Here is a 15,206-nt window from a genome sequence, read left to right as displayed (position 1 = left end):
AACATTTACCTGCAGCTAAAGTGCCCATTGTCACCCCGGAACTGTGTGGCAATGAATGATGATGGGGAGAAAACATCAAAGACTTCATTCCTGATGGTCTTAAACTGCTAACCTTCCGGTTTCCTGCCAAATGCCTACCAATCATATAACAGAGACTCACACAAGCAAAACCTGCAAGGTATCTTAAACTGAGGCAGCGAGTTAAAGCTTCAAATTGCCAACACTGAAATGACAATTGTTCTCTATCAGTTTCACTCTTCGAAAAGAACAGGTGAGACATTGATTGTTGAAACATGGAAACAGTCTGATCCCACCCACTGCAGACACATCCATGTCACCAGGAACCAGTTGTCATACAGCTGGGTCTCCCTTCGAGTCTTTTGGTGCCTTGCCTGTTATTGGTTTTCATTCCTGTTCTGCCAGATTTGTGCACAGATGTAGTGCAGTTGTGTTGAAAGGTTACAGACCTGAAATAAAAAATATGTTTTTCTCGCCACAGACGCTATCAGATCTGCTGAGAATTCCAGAATTTTCTGGTTTCTTTTATTTCAGAAAGCCAACATCTGCAGCATTTTGATTTTCTTTAACTAATTAGTGCAAAGAATGTGGAACCCATGACGAGAAGAGTTTGAGGCCCAATTTTCAGCTGAAAATATGTAAGTAAACTCGTGGGAACAACCTGAAAATTGAACTCTATTGCCCCAGTACTGACACAACAACACAGTCACACCAGTGCAAGACCATCCAGATACTTTACGTGTGCAAAGGGATTTATTCAGTTTGCAAAGCAGTAAACACACCAACTTTAAAATTCAAAGGATTTAATCCACAGTCAGAGCATTCCTACTGGCAAGACACGGTTTAAATGTTCCATGTATTGTGAAAAAATACCCCATCTGCTGAGAATCCATTGAGTTCAGATCTAAGTACTACATCCAGGGGAGAATTATGGTGGATACAGAGCATTTTAATTGCTGTATCAATTGTTTCGACAATTTTATATCCTCGCCCTATGGCACCCAAGGTATTCTGATTACTGAACTTGGGTATCGATTTTACAATGTTACCGTTCAATGGCGGAGTGAACACCCAGCAATCGCTGCGGGACAGAATGTGTCCTATCCTCATTAGTGCAGCAACTCCGCACATGCGCATTGCGGTGTATGATTGGAGCATGCGCATTGCGGTCTCTTTCATGAGCATGCGCAGTGCGGATCTGTGACTTAAGCTGCTCAGAGCGGTTTGGAGAATGTCGAGTGGAGCAAACTAACAGAGTTAGTGGGGGTGTGAGGAGGAATGGAGCCAGCGGACTGGGCAGGGAGGCTTCATAAAGACACAGTGCAGGCCGCAGACCCCAAATAACAAGGTACCGCTCTTGTGTTTGCAGAAAACGGGCCGAAAAAGTCTGGATTTCTCTATTCGCCAGGCCCGGGGTAACGCCCGCCATCTTTATAGGGGGCAACGTGCAGCAGGGCGCATGCGCGGTCATCCTGGTCTAGGTAGCAGGAGAAGACAATGTTGTGAATTTCTATCCTGAACTGACAGGGATGGATTTTGGAAACTCCTTTTACAGGGGATTAGAAGGGGAGGATTTAGACAAAGTAATCTCAGACCAAGAAAAATCTTTGTCTATTCGCAATTTTTATCCTGCACTGACAATGACGGATTTTGTTAATTCCATTCACAGGATACCAGAAGATGAGGTTTTGCAGATTGGAAATTCAAACCAATCATCACATCAGAGTCTGCAAGAATCAGTCGATTCATCCGGACCTGGATATTATCGGTCTCTGAGTGTAAGCATTGACTTCCAGGTCATTACTGCTCACTGTGTGAACTTTTTTCCTCATATCCCCCTTGTAGATCTTCACAAAATCTTTAAACTGTCTCCCATAACCCTTTTATGATCGGTTAACGGAAATAGTTTTTCTTTATCTACCTCATATATACCTCAGGACCCTTCCATCCTTCATAATGTGTGGTGATCACTGGTTTGTACAGACCCAGATGTTCTGTGTCCGTGTGTGTGACATCATCACACATTGACAGTTACACGGTGACATCATCCGCTCCCCGGGTATTTCCTCAACTGGGAGATTTTTCTCTGACTCCAGTGATTCTGATATCTTTCCAACTGCAGCTCCAGCAGGAGATTTTAAAATTGAAAACTGAAATTGTTTCAGAGGTGAGTATTTTTCACCACTCAGCTACAACTTTTAGTTTAGGTTTTAGTTCTACGCTCTGTGTCTGTGAGAGGTTCCATGACTGGTGTGACTCATTTACCGTGGATCTGAATCCATGTCCATCTATTGCTCTGTTTCACCCCTGCCCTCCCTGATCACCTCTCTGCCATTGTCTAACTCCCTCTGTCCCTAATACTGGGTGTATTTTAGCTCTGTTTAGGGTTTTACTGCTACTTCTACCAACTGTGTCTCAATGAGGTTTCCTCTGCTGCCCATCCCCTGACCATGTGTTGCTGTCTTACCAGCTTTATCTTCCCACAGTACCTTCCATAGTCAGGAATTGTTTTTCCTGCACTATAGTCCATTTCTCTTCCACTTCTGAGCTTATGTTAACCAACAAATTCTGCAGCATGTTTATTCCCTGCAAATGATTCTGCACACCCTGAAACATTAACTCTGTTTCATTCTCCACAGATACCAGCAAACATTGTGACCCCCAGTTGCCTGTCGGGAAGATGATGTTTGACCTTCTTGAACCGCTGCAGTCTGTGTGGTGAAGGTGCTCCCACAATGCTGTTAGGTAAGGAGTTACAGGTTATTCACCCAGTGGTAATGAAGGAACAGTGATATATGTTCCAAATGAACAATAACAATTTGTGTTTATATCGCACATTTAATGTTATACAGTTTTCTGCGATATTTCACGGAAATGTTGCAAAACAAGGTTTGACCCTGAGCCACATGAGGAGATGTTCGGGCAGTTGACCAATAATTTGGTCAAAGAGGTCGGTTTGAAGGAGCATCTTAAAGGATGCTATGAGGTAGAGAGGTGGAGAGGTTTAGGGAGAGAATTCCAGAGCTTGGCCCTTGGAAACTGACAGAATGGCAATCAGGGATGGAGTGATTAAAATCAGGAATTCTCAGGAAGTCGGAATTCGAGGAGCGCAGATATCTCGGGGGGGATTGTGAGGACGGTGGAGGTTACAGAGATAGGAATGATCACAACCATGGGGAAAACAAGGATGAGAATGTGAAAATTTAGGTGCTTCTGAAATGGGTGCCTTCAAATCATTTGTATAGTTTGTGAATGGCTGTGAGCCAAGCACTGATCCTTGGGGTACCCCACAAGTAACAGCCTGTCATCCTGAGAATAAGACGTTTATTCCGACTCTCTGTTTCCTGTCTGTTCACCAATTCTCAATCCGTAGCAGTATATTACCCCAATCCCATGTGCTTGAATTCTGTGTACTGACATCCTGTGATTTGTTCTCTAACCTCCCCCCTCTGTCTCTCCCAATCCCCTCTCTCTTTTTCTCTCTCTGTCACATTGAATTCTCCAGCCCAGCAAGTTGTGGATGCTCCATCATTGAATATATTTCAGGCTGAGATGGGGAGATTTTTGGTCTCTCAGGGCATCGAGGGATATGGGGAGTGGGCGGGAAAGTGGAGTTGAAGCCCAAGATCAGCCACGATCGTATTGAATGGTGGAGCAGGCTCGACAGGGTGTTAGATCTTTTCTTGTTCTTATTTCTTGTGTTCTTATAGAGGCCAGAGTCTTGTGTAGGCCCAGACCGGGCGGCAGGTTCCCTTCCCTGAAGGACATTAGTGAACCAGTTGGGTTTTTATGACAATCCAGCAGTTTTCATGGTCACTTTTTCCTCGTGCCGGCCCCGCAAATTCCCAGATTCATTCAGCTCAATTTCACAACCTGCCTTTGTGTTTTTGTGGGTTCTCTCTCACTCCTTTTTTTCTGTTTTAAATCAATTTCATAGGGTGTTAGGAAAGGATTTTCAATCGGGAAACTCAAACCAAACATCACATCAGGATCTGACTGAGTTGCCAATTTATTGTAACCTGAATATCATTGGATTTTGAACATGGAAGGAAAAAGCACCGTTCACAGTTGGGAGAAACCGTACACGTGTTCTGTGTGTGGACGAGGCTTCAGCCGATCATCTGGCCTGTCGAGACACAAGCACAGTCACAGCGGGGAGAGTCCGTGGAAATGTGGGGAGTGTGGGAAGGGATTCAGAACCCCATCCGAGCTGGAAACGCATCGGCGCAGTCACACTGGGGAGAGACCGTTCACCTGCTCCGTGTGTGGGAAGGGATTCACTCATTCATCCAAACTCCTGAAACACCAGCGAGTTCACACTGGGGAGAGACCTTTCAAATGCACAGACTGCGGGAAGTGCCGTAAAAGCTCCTGGGGTCTGATGTCCCATCAGCGTGTTCACACTGATGAGAGACCATTCAGCTGCTCTCACTGTGGGATTGGGTTCAGGTGGTCATCTCAACTCACTGCACACCAGCGCACTCACACTAGGGAGAGGCCGTTCACCTGCCCTCAGTGTGGGGTGAAATTCACTGATTCCTCCACCCTGCTGACACACCAGCAAGTTCATGGGTAACGACAGTGATTAGATTTTGCTGTTAATCACATACAGGACTGAACTGTGTTCAATGGGGTTTGTTTATGCTGATGTTAGTAAACCCCAACTCGGTTATAAGCTTTAATGACCTGGCTAAAAATCAAATCAATCAGCTTTGTGTTGAATGCAAACTTTGTTTTAATAGCTCTAACACAAGTTAGTTCCTTTTGAGGGGCTCTCCCTCTCTCCCTGTCTCCTCCATCCTCACCAACAACAAGTGTGAGGAGCTCATGGAGCTTCTTTGTCACTAAGATTGAGACAATCCGATCAGCTGCCTCTGCTGCTTCCCTCCCTTCCACTAACCCACCGGGACAAACTGTCTCTAAAGCCTCCCCTTGTCTGAGCCCTGAACCCACATCTTTCTTCAGATTCTCTCCCATCTCTCTTCCTGCCCTCTCAGGGCTCATCTTGTCCATGAGACCCACCTCCTGCTGTATCGACCCTATTCCCACTAAACTGCTGATTATCCAACTTCCCCATATTCGCTGAGATTGTTAACATTTCTCTCTCTTCAGTTACTGTCACTCTCTCCTTCAAATCTGCCATCACCACCCCCTCCTCAAAAAACAACCCTTTCACCCCACCGTCCTTACTGCCCCATCTCCAACCTCCCTCTCCTCTCCACACTGTTCAAACCTGCTATCACCTCCCAAACACTGGGATTCTCAGTGTGAACAGGGTGGGATGTGTTTGGAGACAGGATGTCCCAGTTCTCCACCCTGGGATTCTCAGTGTGAACAGGGTGGGATGTGTTTGGAGACAGGATGTCCCAGTTCTCCACCCTGGGATTCTCAGTGTGAACGGGGTGGGATGTGTTTGGAGACAGGATGTCCCAGTTCTTCACCCTGGGTTTCTCAGTGTGAACAGGATGGGATGTGTTTGGAGACAGGATGTCCCAGTTCTCCACCCTGGGTTTCTCAGTGTGAACAGGGTGGGATGTGTTTGGAGACAGGATGTCCCTGTTCTCCACCTTTAAAAGGACAGGGAGAGGACCAGCTGGGCTGAATGATGCTGCTTTATGACATCACTGCAGTGCCTAGTAACCATTCTCCCTGAGCCCTGCTCATTATGGGCTGGCTTTAGCTCAGCACTGTTACAGGGAGGGAAACAGGAGGAGGATTTGAGCCGTGTGGAGCTCGGGATTAATGGGGTGAGATGCAGGATCAATTTCTACCTGACTGAGTGAGAAATGTCATTGTCCCGGACACTCCCTGTCCCTTGGTATCTGTATCCGCGGGACAGGCTGATGGGTTTACTCTGTATCTAATCCGTGCTGTATTTGACTGGAGAGTGTTTGAGTCTGACAGTTGTTGTTGACCTCGATGATGATGAATTAAAACCAATAGCTTCCCCCCTGGACACAGATCCTGAAGGACAAGGAGTGTCTGGAATATTTTGGATCATGTCCTTGATCCAGTTTTGAACTTTCTCACGTCTTCTCTCATCTTGCTTAGTTTGAATGAAAAGACCCCCAGTTTCTCCAGTCTCTGCTCATGGGAAAGAGAAATTAGAATTAAGTTAGAAACTCAAACAGGAGCTTCACAGCAGACAGGTCACCATGAGAAAACATTTCATTCCACAGTCAGTTGTTATCATCTGGAATACACTGTCTGAAAGTTTGGTGGGAGCAGGTTCAACAGTATCTTTCAAAAGGGAATTGGAGAAATGCTTGAAGGAAAACATTGACAGGGCCATGGGGAAACAGTAGGGGAGTGACTATTCAGATCGCTCTTCCAAAGAGCTGGCAAAGGCACAATGGGCCGAATGGACTGCTTTTTAGCTGGAGTCTCTCATCCGTGGTGTCATCTGTGAATCTCCCCAGCACCCTCTCCATGGCCTTGACATCATTCCTGTTATAAGATGCCCAGGATTTGACTCATTATTCTAAATATAGCTTAACCAATGATTTACAAGTTAATTTCATAAAGAAAAGTGAAGTAACAGGTTCAAACAGCATTTTAAACTTGCCCTTCAAACTTAAAGATCTGTGTATCTGAACCCCTTGTTACATGGCTAAAATACTTTGAGGTAAATTCTCTGATATAATGTGTGTTATTGGATAGAGAAGTTTAGTCTGAGTTAAAAACTCAAACAGGCTCTTCACTGCAGACAGGTCACTATGGCAACACTGATAAGACATTCCATTGCACAGAATCAGCTCATTGGAAATTCGAATCAGATCAGGGAAAAGGACAGAGTTTGTCTGTTATTAACCACAATATAAACTGAAACCAGAGTGAGGAACAGAATAGATCAGATTATAATCTGTGATGTTTATCCCTATAATTGTGTAACTATCATAAATAACAGAATTAACAGTTGGCAGGGGAGTTTTTGGAGAATGAGAACATTCCTGAAGAAAAGTAACTGTTGGGAACCAGGGAATGTCTCCTTGTAAATCACGGGTTAGAGAAATTCCAGCTGTCTTTTCCTCACTTCCTGTCAAAACCCAGCAGGGAAGCCAAAGAAGATTCAGGGGCCATAGCTGCATCACCACAGGTTATAAAAGTGAGGGGACACTGATGTAAGGGGTCAGTCGGGACTGGAGACACCGGAGATCAAGCTCAGAGTGCCCGAGGTTCCATCCAGTGGGCTGACCTCGTGTAAGTGACTGTGGACACACGGGACTTGCATATTTACTCTGATTGATGGATCAATATAATATATGGTAGAGGACAGAGAATCTGCTCAGCTTGTATTTCTTAAAAAGTTACTAAAATTGTTGACACTGGACTCTGAAATGTACTGATTTACGAAGACATATTGTTAGCTGGAATCACCCACCTCTTTACTGTTCTGACCCTCTACTCCCTTTAAACTGTTCCCATTCACAAATATCAAGGGGAATTTTTGACTGATTATGGAGCACCTGTAAATGGAGAAGAAATTGGAACCAGTCAGAGAACGTCTGTAAATGGAGGAGAAATTGTGACGGTCGAAGGAGAGTCTGTAACTGAACAGCAATGTGACTTGTCAGGGAGGGTCTGTAAATGAACAGCAATGTAAATGAGCAAGAAATGGTGTGGTCAGAGTGTGTCTGTACAGGAAGTAGAAATGGTCACAGAGAGCTCTTGGTTAGTTATGGGAAATTTTGGAGTTGGATGGAGTTGAGAGGGAGGAACATAGTGATAGGCTAAAGGGATAGATGGAGAGAGTGAGAGAGAGAGAATAAAAGAGAGAGAGAGGGAGAGAGAGACCAAAAACTAATTAAAGAGGAGAAAAGGAGTCAGATTCCATGTGGCAGATAAACAGAATTTTTTTTAAGTATGCACTGCTTTGACAGTTAGTGGTCTTAGAAAAGAAAAAAACAGCTGATGTCTGATCAGGAAAGAGGAAGTTGGTTGAGGGGCTGCAGTTAGTTTAATACAATCTCAGTAAATGGAGTGATACACAGACCAGCCTCCCATGCGGGTGAGCGACACCAGCAAGAACCACATGAAAACAGGAGATTGTGGAAGGTCCAGCAGTGTCAGGATCCAAGAATACAGGACCGACAGAGGTTATTCAGCCTATCAAGTCTGTACCAGCTCAAAGACCAACCCAGTTCATCCCACTCCCCCTCTTTCCCCGTACCCCCCAGTTGTTAACCCAAACAAAGGCCTGAAAGGTTGACTCTTTCTCCACAGATGTTTCCTGAGCAGCTGAGTATTTCAAACATTTTCTGTTTGATTCTTGGGAAATGAGTTTGTTGAAGAAACAACCCCAACCACCTGCCCTCACGCATCAAATATAAAATTAGTAAGCAAACACCGACCCCCCCAACCAATATAAAAGGAGTTTTGTTTTAGAAACAAATATTTCTGTACAGGCTTTTCATTCTTGGTGTGTGGGCATTGGTAGCAAGTCTATTAATTATATTGTGCATCCCCAGTTAGTCTTTGTGCAGGTAATGATGTGCCACCTTCTCCTTGACCCACTGTCTAGTGAAGGTGCTCCCACAAGGTCAGGACGTAAAATCCTGCGATCCACCATTTTCACTCAGCGATAAAGGAGCAGTGAGAATATGCACAAGACAGGATGGTGTGTGACTTAGATGGAAAGATGGGAATAAGGGTGTTCCCCAGCATCTGCTACATTTCTCCTTCTACGTGGCGTAAACCTAAGGGTTTGGAGGTTCCATAAAAATTTGTTTGTGTTGCTGATGTATAAAATCCTTCGTCTTCACCTTGCCCCGTCTCCCTCTCTCTCTCCTCAGGTAGGGACACAAACCAGATGGCAGGTGACACACCCGTACTCTTGCAGGCTGTATCAATTGAATTAATAATAATATATGGTTGGCACCAATCATAATCGGAGCTCGGAATATGATTTTGTATTCAACAATGTCACGGTTCAATGGCACTGCAGTTACCCAGCATTCACCGAGAGGCAGAATATGCTCTATCCTCACTGCGGGAGATCATTGCGCAGGCGCATTTCCAGTCTATGAGCGGATCGGAGCATGCGCAGTTGCGGTGCTGGTAGGAGAGTCGCGGTCGGGTCGGATCAGGGAGGAGAGCAGAAGCAGAGTGGAGCCAGTGGGCAGGTGAAGGCGAATGGAACCGGCGAGCGGGTGGGACGCCTTCATAAATATACATTGCAGGCCTCAAACCGCGAATAGGAAGCTTCCGACTCCGCGTTTGCGCCGATTTGGCGACGGCGTCTTTTGTCACGATCTCAGGTCCAATTGATGGCCGCCATCTTTATAGGGGGCAATGGGCAGCAGTGCGCATGTGGATCCGCCATATTTATCGGGGGCAATGGGCAGCAGCTGTGACCACAGTTGCAGCAATTAAAATTAGGAATTGTCAGCAATCCGGAATTAGAGAAAGTGAAGATATCTGGGGGGGACTGTGAGACTGGAGGAGATTACAAAGGAATGGATGAGAGTTTCAGCAGCAGATGAGCTGAGACTGGGCTGGAGTTGGACGATGTTACTGAGGTGGAAATAGGCGGTCTTGGTGATGATGTGGATATGTGGTTGGAAGCTCATCTTGGGGTGAAATATTTAAATGGAGTAAATTTCTGTTCATTCAGGACTGGATGTCAGACAAGTCAGGACAGTGTGTGACTTGGAGGGGAACTTGGAGGTGACAGAGTTCACATATACCTGCTACCCTAGATCTTCTAGCGTGTGGAGGTTGAGGGTTCGGAAGATTCTGTCAAGTTTCTGGTTGAGTTGTAGAGATATAAAATTCCCCTGCTTTACCGGGTGCCTCTACCACCTTTCTCATTCTTGCTCTCTTCCCAGAGGGTCCAGAGTCTTGTGTACACCCAGACCGGGTGGCAGGTTCCCTTCCCTGAAGGACATTAGTGAACCAGTTGGGTTTTTATGACAATCCAGCAGTCTTCATGGTCACTTTTCCCTCGTGCCGGCCCCACAAATTCCCAGATTCATTCAGCTCAATTTCACAACCTGCCTTTGTGTTTTTGTGGGTTCTCTCTCTCTCCCTTTTTTTCTGTTTTAAATCAATTCCACAGGGTATTATAAGAGGAGGATTTGCAGTTGGGAAACTGAAGCCAAACATCACATCAGGATCTGACGGAGTATCCCAATTTATCGTAACCTCAATATCATCAGATTTTGAACATGGAAAGAAAAAGCACCGTTCACAGTGGGGAGAAACTGAACACGTGTTCTGTGTGTGGACGGGGCTTCAGCTGATCATCTGGCCTGTCAAAACATGTATGCAGTTACAGCCAAGAGAAACTATCGAAATGTGGGGATTGTGGGAAGGGATTCAATTACCTGTTTGAGCTAGAAGCAGATCGATGCACTTACACTGGAGAAAGGCCATTCATCTACTCCCAGTGTGGGAAGAGACTCAGTCTCTCATCCAATCTGCTGAAGCATCAGCGAGTTCACAGGGCAGAGAGACCGTTTAGTTGTCCAGACTACAGGAAGTGCTATATAAGTTCCAAAGACCTGATGTCCCATCAATGAGCTCACTCTACCAAGAGACATTTTAAATGCCCAGACTGCAGGAAGTGCTTTAAAAGGTCTGAGTAGCTGATGTCCCATCAACGTGTTCACACTGACGTGAGACCTTTCAGGTGCTCTCACTGTGGGACTGGGTTCAGACAATGAAACCAACTCACTTAAGACCAATGTGCTCACACTGGAGCGCACCTGCTCCAAGTGTGGGAAGGGATTCAGTCAGTCACCTGACCTGCTGAGACACCAACGAGTTCACAAGTAACTTTTGCTGTTAATCACATCCAGGACTGAACCATGTTCATTGGGATCTGTTTCTGTTGATGTTAATAAACCCCAGCCCAGCTATTGTGGTTAATATCTGGATAAAGTCAACAAATCAGCTTTGAATTAAAAGCCTGATTTGAACAGACGAGAGAGGAGCAAGAGGAGGCCATTCAGCCCCTCAAGCCTGCTCCGCCATTTAATAAGATCATGGCTGATCTGATTGTGGCCTCAACTCTGGATTCCGCCTACCCCTGATAACCTTTAACTCTCTTGTTAGTTAAGAATCTATCTATCTTTGCCTGACTGATAAGCGATGACCCTGCCTCCACCCCTCTCTGGAAAAGAGAGCTGCTAAGACCAACAACCCTTCGAGAAAAAAAATCTCCTCATCTGTCTTAAATGGGAGACCCCTTATTTTTAAACTGTGTCCCCTAGTTCTAGTCTTTCCCACAAGGGGAAACATCCTTTCAGCATCCACCCTGTTGAGCCCCCTCAGGATTTTATATATTTCAATAAGATCACCTCTCATTCTTTTAAGCTACAATGGGTACAGGTCCAGCCTGTCCAACCTTTCCTCATAAGATAAGCCGCTCATCTCAGGTATCAGTCGAGTGAACCTTCTCCGAACTACGAACACACTTATATCGTTTCTGAAATAAGGAGACCAAAACTGTACACAGTACTTCAGATGCTCACCAACACCCTGAACAACTGTAGCAAAGCACCCCTATTTTTATGTTCCATTCCCCTTGCAATAAAACAACACCATTTGACTTCCTAATCACTTGCTGTACCTGAATACTAACATTTCCTGATTCATGTAGCAGGACACCCAGATCCCTCTGTATCTCAGAGTTCTGCAATCTCTCTCCATTTATATAATATGCTGTTTTTCTATGCTTCCTGCCAAAGTGGACAAGTTCACATTTCCCCACATGATACTCCATCTGCCAAATTTTTGCCCACTCACTTAACCATCTCTATCCCCTTGCAGGCTCCTTAGGTCCTCTTCACAACTCACTTTCCTGCCAATCTTTGTGTCAGCAATCAGCAAATTTAGCAACCATACATTCAGTCCCTTCATCCAAGCCATTGCAATAGATTGTAAATAGTTGAGGCCCCAATATTGATCCCTGTGGAACTCCACTCGTCACATCTTGCCAGCCTGAAAAAGACCCAGTTTCCCTCTTCTGCTTTCTGTTAGCTAACTAATCCTAGCTAACTATCTATCCATGTGGATGTGTTACCTCTTCTCAACTCAGGACAAAATTAATAGTCATGTGAGCAAATGTGGGTTAATTCAGGAACACCAGCATGGAATTGTTAAGGGAAAATTGTGTTTAATAAACTTGCTTAAGGGATTTGGAGAGGTAACAGAGTGGGTGATGAGGATGCTGCTGTTAATGTGGTGTACATGGACTTCCGAATGGAATTAGAGATTGTGCCGCACAACAGACATGAACAGAGTTAGCTCATGGAATAAAAGGGACAGTAGCAACATGGATACAAAACTGGCTGGGTATAGGAAACAGCGAGTCATGGTTAATGGATTTTTTCAGACTGGAATAAGGTTTATAATGGAGATCCCCAGGAGTCACTGTGAGGACTCCTGCTCTCCTGAACATATATAAATGACACAAACCTTGGTGTTCAGGCTCAATTTTCAAATTTGTGGACAGAGTCTTGAGTGGGCACAGAGTGAATAGCGGCTTCCCTTCCCTGAAGGACATTAGTTGAACCAGTTGGGTTTTTATGACAATCCAGCGGTTTTCATGGTCACCTTTTCCTCGTGCCGGCCCCACAAATTCCCAGATTCATTCAGCTCAATTTCACAACCTGTCTTTGTGTTTTTGTGGGTTCTCTCTCACTCTCGTTTTAAATCAATTTCAGAGGCGAATAGAAGGGGAGGATTTGCAGTCGGGAAACTGAAACCAAACATCACATCAGGATCGGACGAAGTCGCCCAATTTATCATAACCTGAACATGATCGAATTTTGAACATGGAAGGAAAAAGCACCGTTCACAGTGGGGAGAAACCGTACACGTGTTCTGTGTGTGGACGAGGCTTTAGCCGATCATTCGCTCTGTCAAAACACAAGCGCAGTCACACTGGGGAGAAACCGTGGAAATGTGGGGACTGTGGGAAGCGATTCACGTGTCCATCTGAGCTGGAAATTCATCGGCGCAGTCACACTGGGGAAAGGCCGTTCACCTGCTCTGAGTGTGGCAAAGGATTCGCTCAGTCATCCCACCTGCTCAAACACCAGCTAAGTCACACAGACGAGAGACCTTTTAAATGTGCAGACTGCGTAAAGTGCTTTAAAAGTTCCGGAGAACTGATATCCCATCAACGTGTTCACACTGACGAGAGACCATTCAGGTGCTCTCACTGTGGGACTGGGTTCAGGCGATCATCTGACCTCACTAAACATCAGCGCAGTCACACTGGGGAGAGACCTTTCACCTGCTCCGAGTGTGGGAAGGGATTCACTCAGTCATCTAGCCTTCTGACACACCAGCGAGTTCACACAGGAAAGAGATCTTTCAAATGCCCAGACTGTGGGAAGTGCTGTAAAAGTTCCAGGAACCTAATTACACATCAACATGTTCACACTGATGAGAGACCGTTCAGGTGCTCTCAGTGTGGGGCTGGGTTCAGGCGATCATCTGAACTCACTGTACACCAGCGAGTTCACACTGGGGAGAGGCCGTTCACCTGCTCTGATTGTGGGAAAGGATTCACTCAGTCATCTAACCTACACAGACATCAGCGAGTTCACAGGTCACTACAGTGATGGGATTTTGCTGTCAGTCACATCGAAGACTGAACCATGTCCATTGGGGTATGTTTCTGCTGAAGTTGGTAAGCTCCAGGACAGATATAGTGGTTCATATTTTGGATAGAAGTAAAATAAATCAGCTTTGTGTTAAATACAGTGTTGAATCTTTTTACTATTTCTAATGCAAGTTAGTTCCTTTTGAAGGTCTCTCCCTCTTCCCTGTCTCCTCCATCCTCACCTCCAACAAGTGTGAGGAGCTCATGGAGCTTCTTTGTCACTAAGATTGAGACAATCCGATCAGCTGCCTCTGCTGCTTCCTTCCCTTCCACTAACCCAGTTCTCTCTCTTCACGTACTGTTGATCTCTCCCTCAAATCTGCCATCATCACGCCCGTCTCAAAAATCAAACCCTTGACCACATCATCCTTGCAAACTATTGCCCAATCTCCAACCTCCCTCTCCTCTCCAAACTTCTTGAACATGTTGTCACCTCCCAAATCTGTGCCCAGCTTTCCCAGAACTCCCTGTTTGAATCCCTCCAATCAGGTTTCTGCCCCTGCCACTGGACTGAAACAGCTCTGATCAAAGCCACCAACTACATCCTATGTGACTGTGACAAAGGGAAACTATCCCTTCTCAACCTGTCTGCAGCCTTTGACAAGGTTGACCACACCATTCTGCTCCAACACCTCTCCACTGTCGTCCAGCTGGGTGGGGCTGCTCTCTCCTCGTTCCATTCTTCTCTATCTAATCATAGCCAGAGAATCACTTGGAATGTCTTCCCTTCCCACTCCCACAGTTACCACTGGTGTCCCCAAAGGATCCAGCCTTGGCCTCTTATTTCTCATCAACATTCTCCCCACAGCGACATCATCTGAAAACACAGTGTCAGTTATCACATGTACACTGATAGTGCCCAGCTCTACCTCACCACCTCTCTCCACTTCTCCACTGTGGTTAAATTATCAGACTGTTTGTTTGATATCCAGTGGTGGATGTGCAGAAATTTCTTCCAATTCAATATTGGCAAGACTGAAGACATTATTTTCATTCCCAAGCTACCAACTCCATTCCTTTCTCCAAAGCCAAAGGATCTAAGCTCAACAGTCCTGCCACATCCAGTCGTGAATAGTGGTGAACAATTAAGCAACTAATTGGATGATGAGGCTCCCCAACTATCCCCATCCTCGATAATGGAGGAGCCCAGCACAAGAGGGCAAAATATAAGGCTGAGCCATTTGCAACAACCTTCAGCCAGAAGTGCTGAGCGGACGGTCCATCTCGGCCTCCTCCGGAGGTCCCCAGCATCACAGATGCCAGTCTTCAGCCAATTCGATTCACTCCACGTGATACCAATAAACGGCTGAAGGTGCTGGATACTGCAAAGTCAATGGGCCCTGACAATATTCCAGCAAAAGTACTGAAGACTTGTGCTCCAGAACTGGCTGCACCCCTAGCCAAGCTGTTCCAATACAGCTACAACACTGGCATCTACCCGGCTATGTGGAAAAATGCCCAGGTATGTCCTCTACACAAAAAGCAGGACAAATCCAACCCGGCTAATTACCGCCCCATTAGTCTGCTCTCGATCATCAGTAAATTAATGGAAGGGGTCATCAACAGTGCTATC

The 15,206-nt window shown here is 45.6% G+C and overlaps 2 protein-coding genes across 2 annotated transcripts in view; one reads left to right on the top strand and one right to left on the bottom strand.

The window, feature by feature from the left end:
* The window catches only part of LOC144698496 (uncharacterized), a 90,018-nt gene that overhangs the window by 20,358 nt on the left and 54,454 nt on the right, over positions 1 to 15,206 (bottom strand). The gene's annotated exons all lie outside the window — the stretch shown is intronic.
* Positions 1,211 to 13,726, top strand: LOC144697505 (uncharacterized). Its single transcript, XM_078569520.1, has 4 exons — positions 1,211 to 1,366; positions 1,688 to 1,796; positions 2,658 to 2,763; positions 12,687 to 13,726. Exon 4 carries the CDS (start codon positions 12,798 to 12,800, stop codon positions 13,590 to 13,592), a length of 795 nt encoding a protein of 264 aa, XP_078425646.1. The 5' UTR covers positions 1,211 to 1,366; positions 1,688 to 1,796; positions 2,658 to 2,763; positions 12,687 to 12,797; the 3' UTR covers positions 13,593 to 13,726.

This window comes from Cetorhinus maximus, chromosome 23 (genome assembly GCF_964194155.1).
Source record: "Cetorhinus maximus chromosome 23, sCetMax3.hap1.1, whole genome shotgun sequence".
In the NCBI taxonomy this organism is placed as follows: domain Eukaryota; kingdom Metazoa; phylum Chordata; class Chondrichthyes; order Lamniformes; family Cetorhinidae; genus Cetorhinus; species Cetorhinus maximus.
Note: the sequence above shows the minus strand (reverse complement) of the source record. Positions and strands in the feature narration are given on the sequence as shown.